We start from the raw sequence: 10,198 nt of genomic DNA, 5'->3' as shown, positions 1-10,198 counted from the left end.
TGGCCGAGGGTAGGTCCTCCACGTCAGTTCTCCGTGGAACTGTATGGCCGAGGGAAGGGCAGCCCCCATGCTGTGCAGCCCTCCATGCTGTGCTCCCGGCTTCCTCAGCCGGCCGTCCTGAGCCAGGCTGTGGGGCAGTGCAGCGCCAGCACTGCGGCTGCCGGCTCCCCGTTGGCTTCCCCTGCTCGGGGCATCAGCCCTCTCCATGGTGCTGCCCGGAGCCAAGAGGCACAGCCATCTCTGCTCAATAGCTTCTCCTCTTCTTTCTCTCTCTGCTCTCTTTAGCCTTCCCAGTAGACCTTTCCCTCTTTGGCACAGTTGGAAACTGCAGTTGATAAATGACTGTGGACTAGTGCGCGTTTTTTGTTTTCAGCGCACACCCAAGGTAAATATCTTCCCTCTCCCTGCCCCTTCACTTTCCTCTCCTGGCCCTTCAGCTGTGGGAGGAGCAGAGCCCTCGGCTCCCCAGGCTGGGGGCCTTTTTTCTCCAGGGGTGCGGGGTGGGCGCTCCCTTCCATTCTTCTGGAAGACAGGAGGGGTCATGAGACTCTTCCACTGTGGAAAATGGTGCTTCCTTCCAGCACGGGGTGCTGTATTGTCCCGGGAAGGTGCCTCTTGTTCAGTATAATGACCTGGGACCCCCTGGGGCCAGAAATCCACAGCCCCAGCTTCCCCCATGTCCCAGGGAAGGCATCTGTTGGCTGACCATCTGCTAACCGATCGCTCCTGGCTCTGCTCTGATACCTCCCAAGGCCTCCTGAAGCCCCTGTCTTAGCTGCCCCTTCCTGTCCCACAGAGGATTTGGCACTTGGTTTTGACAGGTCCCTTTACCAGCTTTGATGTGAATTTTCCTTCCCTTGTCTTCTGTAGGGTCCAGCCACAGCAGGCCCGGCATCCCGGTGGAAGGCAGCCCCGGGCGGAACCCAGGTGTTTAACTGCTCACTAGGCAGCCCCAGATCTGGGGAACAGATGAGCACGTGGGGAGCTGGAGTGAGCTGAGCAGAAGCTTCGTGCCCGCCTGCCCCCATCCCCTCCAGGCCACGTTTTAGATGGCCCTTGTAGATGCAGGTCCTGGGTGTCCTCAGAACTAGACATCACTGCCTGGATCCTTCAGCCGGTCCTGCCCTCCTTTAGGAGACAGGAGTCACCAGGGCACAGCCCTCCAGGCCCGCGTCAGGAAGGAACGAAAGGAATGCCATCATCTCTAGTCCCCAGGGCCCAGCCTTCCCCTTCTCCCCCGAGGCTGGGACCGTGTGGTGTATTCAGATTCAGACCTCTTCGGGCCGAGCCACCTTGTGAGTGCAGTTACTGCCTTTATGTGGCCGTGACCTGTACTCGTTTGCTTTTAATTTGCCAACCTATCGCTGCTGGCAGCACTTTTTGAGCAGGCCAAGTGCACCCATTTTGGCTGGGGGTTCAAATCGATGGCTTTGTCCATGGCATCCTTTCTGGCTTCCCTAACGGTGTCATGTTTCAGAGCATGTGCCCCAGCCTTTCCCATGTGCCAAACCAGAAGCTCCACTGCCCGAAGGCTGTCCCTGTAGCCCTGCACCCTCCCTGGAGGCTGCTCCTCTGATCCTGAGAGCTGGCCTAGTGGTGCTGAGGGCTCCTTTCTGCTTCTCTGCCCACCTGCTGAGTTGCCACTCACAGCGTTGTCAGTTCCTGTGTTCTGAGAAGAGGTCACGCCTGGGAGGAAGGGATCGTCATGCTGCATCGAATCCTCTCTCCGCTGTGTGACCCTGGGAGCGTAGCTGCCTGTTGCACCTGCTCCGCACCTCTCCACGGCCTCCCTGCAGGTGCTGTGTGGTGCGATGTGCAGAGAGCGGCGAGGGAGGCTTTAGAAACCAGGTGGATCCTCTTTAAAAAAAAAAATCAGTTTTTATTATATCTCTAGAACATTTCAAGTCTTTTCGTTTTTTTCTGTTCCTAGCTATGGGGTTTTAGAGAAGTGGGAACTGGAAGGCATTTGTCTTTTTCTTCTAATTTACTACATTTTCCTTCCATAGTTCTTCAGCTGTGTGGAAATGGGCATCACAAGGACACAGGATCATAGATTGGGTAGGGAGGGAGGAGGATTTCTGGAACTTTTCTCAAAGGAATTTGGACCCTTAAAAATGGGACTGAAGGTCAAAAGAACAGTGGTATGCTTGCTTAGAAATTGTCCTCAAGGAATCAACTGTGAGAGCAAGCCCGGTTTGGAAACAGATGCATTAAAATCCTGTCTCCAGAACAGTATTTTTTTGTTTGTTTGAGACGGAGTCTCACTCTCTTGCCCAGGCTGGAGTGCAGTGGTGCGATCTTGGCCCACTGCAACCTCCACCTCCCAGGTTCAAGCCATTCTCCTGTTTCAGCCCTCTGAGTAGCTGGGATTACAGGTGTCCACCACCACACCCGGCTAAGTTTTGTATTTTTAGTAGAGACAGGGTTTCACCATGTTGGTCAGGCTGATCTCGAACTGACCTCAGGTGATCTGCCCGCCTTGGCCTCCCAAAGTGCTGGGATTACAGGCGTGAGCTAAGAACAGTGATTCTTAACCTTGGCTGCACATCAGAATCACCTGGCAAATTAAAAATACCTGGACCTGCCACCAAAGCTTGTGATTTAATCAGAGTCTGGGCATCAGAGTTTGCAATTTTTTATTTATTTTATTTTTTATTTTTATTTTTTGAGACAAGATCTTGCTCTGTCACCCAGACTGGAGTGCAGTGGTGTGATTACAGCTTGCTGCAGCCTCGACCTCCCTGGTTCAGGCCATCCTGCCACCTCAACCTCCTGAGTAGCTGGGACTGCAGGTATGCACCACCACACCCAGCTAATTCTCTTAATCTTTTGTAGAGCTAGGGTCTCATTATGTTGCCTGGGCTAGTCTCGAACTCCTAGGCTCAAGCCATCCTCCTGTCTCGGCCTCCCAAAGTGTTGAGGTTATAGGCGTGAGCCACCATGTCCAGATTCACAGAAGAGGTTCATACACCTTTCATCGAGGTTCCCCTAATGTTAACATCTTACATATAACCTTGGTACATGTAACAAAACTAAAAAATTAACATTGGTGCAATCGTACTATTAAGAGTTTATTTGGATTTTACCATTTTTCCCCAATGTCCTTTTTCTGCTGTAGCAGCCAATCCAGGATGTCATGCTGCACTTAGAGCTGTTGCTTTCTTTTTTCCTAACTTTATATTTTGAACTAATTTCAGAATATAGGAAGTTGTAAAGATAAGGGCCTCACGCAGCCTTCATCTGGTTTCCCTCCGTGGTTACATCTTACGTGATTGTAATGCAGTATTCCAAGGAAAACTTTGACACTGGTGCAGTGTGGGTGGACAGTCCCAAATCATGTGTCATATGTACATCTGTGTAACTACCACTGCAATCACGATAAATCCCATCCCCACAAGGATCTCCCTTCCCGCCACCCCTAACTCCTGGCAACCACTAATCGTTCCATCTCTTATTTTGTCATGTCAACAATGTTGTATAAATGGGAGCATAGTGTGTAAGCACTTGGGATTGTCTTTTTTTTTTTTTTGAGACAGAGTCTTGCTCTGTTGCCCAGGTTGGAGTGCAGTGGCGCAATATCAGCTCACTGCAAGCTCCGCCTCCCGGGTTCCCGCCATTCTCCTGCCTCAGCCTCCCGAGTAGCTGGGACTACAGGCGCCCACCACCTCGCCCGGCTAGTTTTTTTGTATTTTTTAGTAGAGACGGGGTTTCACCGTGTTAGCAAGGATGGTCTCGATCTCCTGACCTCGTGATCCTCCCGCCTCGGCCTCCCAGAGTGCTGGCGTGAGCCGCCGCGCCTGGTGGGATTGTCTTTTTCCAGTCAGTGTCCTTCTCGGAGATCATCCAGGCGTTGCATGTGTGTGTTCACAGTTTGCTCCTTTTTGTTGCTGAGTGGTATTGCGTGGTGTACACATTGGTCCCGTGAAGGACACCTGGGATGTTTCCATTTTGGGGCTATTCCAAATAAAGCTGCTACGACTGTTGATGTACAGGTTTCTGTGTAAAGATTAGTTTTCCAGGAGTGTAAATGCTCGGCCATAGGGTTGTTGCATGTTTCGTTTTTTAAACCGTCAAACTCTTACGTCCTCACCAGCAACCTAGGACAGTCAGTTTCCCCGAATCCTCCGCAGCACTTGGTGGTGTCGTGTTTTTACTTCAGCCGTTCCGACAGGTGTGTCGTGATGCCTCACGGTGGTTTTTCATTTGCGTTTCCCAGTGATGGACACCTCCCGTGTTCCCCTGCAGTGGAATATCCCTGTCTTTCACCCTTTTCTGATTGGATTGTTTTTTCTGTTGAGTTTTGAGAGTAGTTTTGAGATTGCTTTATGGGATTTTTGGTTTGCATTGGTCTGTAGCTTATCTTTTTCATCCCTACCCCCCCTTTTTTTTTCTGAGACAGAGTCTCACTTTGTCACCCAGGGTGGAGTGCAGTGGCACAGTCTTGGCTCGCTGTGTACTTGACTCCTGGACTCAGGCAGTTCTCCCGCTTTAGCTCCCCAAGTAGATGGGACTATCACCACGACCAGATAATTTATTTTTATTTATTTATTTTTTGCGATGGAGTTTTGCTCTTGTTGCCCAGGCTGGAGTTCAATGGCACGATCTTGGCTCACTGCAACCTCCGCCTCTCGGGTTCAAGCGATTCTCCTGCCTTAGCCTCCTGAGTAGCTGGGATTACAGGCATGCACCACCACACCCGGCTAATTTTGTATTTTCAGTAGAGACGAGGTTTCTCCATGTTGGTCAGGCTGGTCTCAAAACTCCTGACCTCAGATGGTCCGCCTGCCTCAGCCTACCAAAGTGTTCAGATTACAGGCGTGAGCCACCATGCCCGGCCTACGCCCAGCTAATTTTTTATAGAGATGGGGTACCATGTTGCCCACACCTGGTCTCAAACTCATGAGCTCAAGTGATCTGCCTGCCTCAGCCTCCCAAATTACAACAATTACAGATGTGGGCCACTGTGCCCGGCCATCTTTTCACCCTCTTGGGGTTTTATACAGAGCAAAAGTTTTCAGTTTTGATAAAGTCCACTTTACTGATTTTTCCTTTATAGACTGTTGCTTTTAGTGTTGCATTTAAGAACTCTACGTAAGGCCGGGCGCGGTGGCTCACGCCTGTCATCCCAGCACTCTGGGAGGCCGAGACGGGCAGATCATGAGGTCAGGAGATCGAGACCATCCTGGCTAACATGGTGAAACCCTGTCTCTACTAAAAAATACAAGAAAACTAGCCGGGCGAGGTGGCGGGCGCCTGTAGTCCCAGCTACTCGGGAGGCTGAGGCGGGAGAATGGCGTGAACCCGGGAGGCGGAGCTTGCAGTGAGCTGAGATCGCGCCACTGCACTCCAGCCTGGGCGGCAGAGCGAGACTCCGTCTCAAAAAAGAACCCTACATAGTCTTAGATCCCAAAGGTTGTCTGTTTCTCCCTAAAAGTTTTATAGTTTTACATTTAAGTATGTATGTGAGCCATGTTAGTTTTTGTATAATGTGTGAGACTTAGGCTAAAGTTCTTTTTTTTAGCGTATCGTTTTCCAGCTGCTCCAGCACCGTTTGTTGAAAGGTTGTCCTTCCTCCATTGAATTACTTTTGCACCTTAAAGTCAGCTGGGCATATTTGTGTGGTCCTGTTCCCATGATGTTCTTGGCTTTGTCAATGTGTGTGTCTGTCCCTCTGCCAGCATTGCACTCTTGGTTCACATAGCTATATAGTAGATCTTGAAATCAGGTGGACGGATTCCTCTTCTCACTTTATTCTTTTTCAAAATATTTTTGCTATAAAGTTTTATACGGATTTTAGAATAACCTTGTCTACATCTACAAAACATCTTTGAGGATTTTGATAGGAACTGCATTCAACCTGTATGTTAACCTGAGGAGAATTGATATCTTTATTGTGTCTAACAATCTGTGAACATGGCATGTCTATTTAAATCTTTGATTTCATCATGTTTTGTAATTTTCAGCATACAAGTCCTTGCCTATTTTGTTAGATTTAAACCTAAGTATTTCAGTTTTTAAGCAATTGTTAACAGTACATATTTTTAACTTTTGTGTCTATATGTTCATTTCCAGGAGGTAGAAACAGGTTTTGTGTGTTTATCTTGCACCTGAGATTTGCTGGACTCCCTAGGTGTCTGCTTTCTAGAGATTCGTAGGATTTCCCACATAGACAAGCATGGCCTCTGCATGAGAATACCTGGATCCTCCCCTCAGGGCTTCTGACTTAGGGTGTGGACATCAGGACTTTTTAAACCTTCCTGGTGATTCTGACAAGCAGCTGAGGTGGAGAACCACTGCTCTCTGACCTTGTCGTCAGCGAGCAGAGATGCATTAAGCACAAGAGCCTAGTGCTAGGACCCCGCATCCTGCCCACTCTGCACTCGTGCCGCTTGCTGCCGGCCGGCATGGCTACCAGGCCTGGGCCCTAGCAGACAGTCCCTGGTGATTGAAGCATGGGCTCCTCTCAGCCCAGGAAAGACAACTAGCTGTAATGGATAGCCCGTTTTAATGAACAGAAGGTACTGATCGGTATAAAAAGGGGTGTTTGTCACTGAGGTGTCCTCATTTCTAGATGAGGATTTGTCTTCTCCGTGGTCTTGAACGCCGGCTTCGCCGTGGCACCCGCGTCTGGTGCACGCTGGCTCTGTCGCCACAGGGCAGGAGCTGCTCATGGAAAGGTATGTGCCCCGAGTGTGGAGCACTGGTCAGCTTTTCCACTTCGTAACAGCCTTGTTGTGGGCCTGAGAAGGCCACCAAAGGCAGACTTAAAAAGAAGCATGGCCAAATGCCTATCAGCCCGGTACCTAATGTAACCCGGGACCCATGTGAGGGAGGCTGAGCCTTCACCTTTCAGCCCTTCCCTCAGCACATGGTTCTCAGTTTAGGGCAGAGCTTGCTAAGATTCACTTTCTGGCGTTAGGGGCCCAGCCCCGCCAGCAGTACAGGTCTACACCGGTGTAATCTGAAACGTACAGACAGCGGAAAAGGAAGAAGTCTAGGGAGCTTGGGTCCTTAGACCACCAGAGAGCAGGGAAGGGATAGGAAGAGCCGGCGCGGGGCGGGGGGAGGGCTTCACCTCCCCCTGCTTCCCTGTGGGCTGGGTTCGGAGTCCCTCAGTGTCCTGGCCTCTCAGGTGGGATCAAGCAGGGTGGGCGCAGCTGCAGGGTTCCAGGCAAGAGCTCAAGCTCCAGTTCCAGGGACATAAGAGCCTCAGGCAAACGGATTACGGGCCACCGCCCCAAGAGTTGAGTGGGCCACAAGCAATCCCCGGTGCCCAGGCACTTCCCCATGAGCGCCGCCTGCAGGCGACAGTGTGCCAGGCCAGCCTGACCAGGACCAGTGCACCGTGGGTGCAAGGCTTCTCAAATACGTGCTCCAGCTCATCAGTCTTAGGACTTCTGAGGCAACCTAGTGGGTCCTGGACTTCTGTCGCTGTGGGGCCTCAAACCTGTTGAGACCTCAGACGGCCAGAACCCACCTCCAGAGTCCCTACGACCAACGTTGTCTGGAGCTGCTCCAGACACTGCCAGGGTTGCTACTGACAGGAATGGGATCCCCGGAGAAAGCCTTGCCCATGGGCATCCACCAGCTGCGGACAGGCCCGGACCCTGCACGGCCTGCCTGGGCTGCCCCTTGTATATCCTGGATGGCATCTGCCGGCCCCAGGCTGAGTCCCCACCCGCAGAGACTGGCCCTGGGGAGAGCAAGGCAAGCCCCTAACCTGGGACAAGTGGACACTGAGGATTCCCAGACCCAGCCCCGGGTGGCTCCAGCCTGGGACTGCTCCCTTCGGGCTCCGGTCTTGGCCCTCACTCTCCTCCCCTTCTTGGCCCTCGTCTGGACCCGCGCTTTCCGCTGCCTCGTGGTCCTCTGCTCCAGCCCTGGGAGGGAACGAGGCTCCCCTGACCGTCGAAGCCAGGGAGGCCCCTCTCTCTGCCTGCTGGGCCCGGTGCCACCACTCAGTTCTGCAAGGGCTGCTGAGGAGGCACAGACCCCAGAGGCAGGAACCGGGGCTGAGGGCAGGAACCACAGAGGCGCAGACGCGGGGGCGGGGCATGGGATGGAATGGTGGCAGGTGCGCAAGGCCCGGGCTGCGGTCAGGGTCAGCACCGGGTGCGGGGATGCGCCACGTGGGCCTGCAGGGCCTCCCGGATGCCGCGCTGCCAGTCTCGAGCCAGCTGCACCGGGGTCACGGAGGCCTGGGAACAACGGTATGGGTCAGTCCCCTGCAGGCGCTCCACCCACCCTCAGGACAGGAGCCAGGGCTGCGCCCACACTCACCGCGTTCGGCACCCCCAGCTCGGCCCCGTAGAGCAGCAGCAGCTTCATGGCTTTGTAGCTGCCATGCCGCACGGCCTCGTGCAGAGCCGTGTCCCCTTCCTGCTGAGAAGGCAGGCGGTCAAGCTCCTGTGTCTGCGTGCTGCCGTCCTCATGCGGGCAGGTCAGGGCTGCCGTCCCCGAGCACACAGCACCTGTGGTCCCGGCTGGGGCTCCTCAGTCCCTGCCCCTCTGGAGCTCCCAAGCGGGAAAAGACCAAGCGCCTGCCTTACCTTATCCTGTGCGTTCAGGTGGGCGCCACACTCGATGAGGTGCTCCAGGCAGTCGGGGTGCCGGGTGCGTACTGCCACATGCAGGGGGGTGCTCCCAATCTGAGAGAAGTGGGGGTCAGTGCTGGGTGTGGATTGGCGAGCCCTGCCCAACCCACGGGACTACACGTGCTCTCTTCTCCCCTCCTGTGTTCCGGACAGGCCCCCAAAGCACCGTGCCCCTCACCTTGTCCCGGGCGTTGACCCGGGCTCCCTGGTTAAGCAACTGTTTGAGGATGTCCAGATGTCCTCCGCGGCAGGCCCAGAACACGGGTGTCCTGTCCAGCTGCAAAACAAAAGCACCCAAGCACTCAGAGCTGCTGGGATGCGAAACCGGGTGTGGACCAGAGGCTGGGCCTTTTTCCCCATCCTTACCAAGTCCCGCGCGTCCACGGTGGCACCTGCCGCCAGCAGCTTGTTCACCAGCTGGCTGTGACCCTTCAGACAGGCCCAGTGCAAGGCGGTGCGGTGGAGCTGGGGGCAGAGATGGGAGATTAGGCAGAGGGAGTGCAGCTAACCCTGGAGACCCCATGCCGTCCCCTTCCCAGGGCCAGGTCCCTGAATGGAATTGCTGCTTCCTCCCCGCCCTCTGGGAGGCATCACTGGATTCATGCCCATGAAAGTGAAAATCCCTGTAGCCTCCCAGGCCAGGACTTGAACACACTGAAGGCAGCGCTCCTGCAGCTGCAGCTGCTGCCAGCCGACTCACCCCCACTGTGCTACCTTGTCATGGGCACTGGGGTCCCCTCCGTCTGTCAGGTATTTGTCAATCAGGGACTCCTGGTTCTCAGCAGCTGCCTTCAGGAACATCTCCAGGTCCACAGGCTCCACCTGGGCCTGGGGCTGTGGCTGGGTCAGTTGAAGACAAGACCAAATCACTCCCGAAGGCCGCAGGTGCCCAAGAGGTCACAGCTCCACCAGCCTGGCCCACGGGTCCCAGGCAGCCGACCGAGGAGCACTGCCGGCTTGTACTAATGCAGTTTCTTGTTCTAATCCCACCCCAGGAGATTGAATAGACTGTGTGTGTGTGAGTGTGTGTGTTACGGATTGACTTGTATCTCCCCAAGATTCATGTGAAGTCCTAACCCCAGGTACCTCAGAATGTGACCTTATTTGGAAACAGAGTCACTGAGGATGGAATTAGTTCAAGATGAGGTCACGCCGCAGTACGGTGGGTCCCTCACTGGTACGACTTGTGTTAAGGTGGGCTCTAATCCAGTGTGACTGGTGTCACGAAAGGGGACATGTGGGCCGTGTGCAGTGGCTCACGGCTGTAATCCCAGCACTTTGGGAGGCCGAGGCTGGAGCGCAGTGGCGCAATCTTGGGTCATTGCAAGCTCCACCTCCCAGGTTCACACCATTCTCCTGCCTCAGCCTCCCAAGTAGCTGGGACTACAGGTGTCCACCACCATGCCCGGCTAATCACCTCCTGATCATGAGGTCAGGAGATCGAGACCATCCTGGCTAACACGGTGAAACCCCATCTCTACTAAAAAATACAAAAAATTAGCCGGGCGTTGTGGCGGGCATCTGTAGTCTCAGCTACTCGGGAGGCTGAGGCAGGAGAATGGCGTGAACCCGGGAGGCGGAGCTTGCAGTGAGCTGAGATCCGG

The 10,198-nt window shown here is 54.0% G+C and overlaps 2 protein-coding genes and 1 long non-coding RNA gene across 4 annotated transcripts in view; 1 reads left to right on the top strand and 2 right to left on the bottom strand.

The window, feature by feature from the left end:
- CNNM3 (cyclin and CBS domain divalent metal cation transport mediator 3) overlaps positions 1-2,216 on the top strand; it is a 33,400-nt gene extending 31,184 nt beyond the window's left edge. Inside the window, exon 7 of the mRNA XM_011969680.1 lies at positions 871-2,216. Within this exon, the coding sequence (XP_011825070.1) occupies positions 871-935 (65 nt within the window). The 3' untranslated portion in view covers positions 936-2,216. The remainder of the gene's footprint in view (positions 1-870) is intronic.
- A 3,801-nt stretch (positions 2,217-6,017) lies between these two features.
- The window catches only part of ANKRD23 (ankyrin repeat domain 23), a 15,039-nt gene continuing 10,858 nt past the window's right edge, over positions 6,018-10,198 (bottom strand). The window contains exons 4-9 of one of the 2 annotated variants that reach the window (XM_011969634.1): positions 9,309-9,434; positions 8,961-9,059; positions 8,773-8,871; positions 8,550-8,648; positions 8,281-8,379; positions 6,018-8,198 (exon numbers count right to left, since the gene is read on the bottom strand). In XM_011969634.1, the coding sequence (XP_011825024.1) occupies positions 8,103-8,198; positions 8,281-8,379; positions 8,550-8,648; positions 8,773-8,871; positions 8,961-9,059; positions 9,309-9,434 (618 nt within the window). In that variant the 3' untranslated portion in view covers positions 6,018-8,102. The remainder of the gene's footprint in view (positions 8,199-8,280; positions 8,380-8,549; positions 8,649-8,772; positions 8,872-8,960; positions 9,060-9,308; positions 9,435-10,198) is intronic. The other variant, XM_011969635.1, reaches the window with a different exon arrangement.
- On the bottom strand, positions 6,487-7,350 carry LOC105531662. Its single transcript, XR_001004841.1, has 2 exons — positions 7,076-7,350; positions 6,487-6,663 (listed from the first exon to the last, which is right to left on the bottom strand). It is a non-coding gene; the product is annotated as an uncharacterized LOC105531662 (long non-coding RNA).

The sequence above is a fragment of the Mandrillus leucophaeus genome, unplaced genomic scaffold (genome assembly GCF_000951045.1).
Source record: "Mandrillus leucophaeus isolate KB7577 unplaced genomic scaffold, Mleu.le_1.0 Scaffold9, whole genome shotgun sequence".
Classification (NCBI taxonomy): domain Eukaryota; kingdom Metazoa; phylum Chordata; class Mammalia; order Primates; family Cercopithecidae; genus Mandrillus; species Mandrillus leucophaeus.
This window is presented reverse-complemented; position numbering and strand designations above follow the sequence as displayed.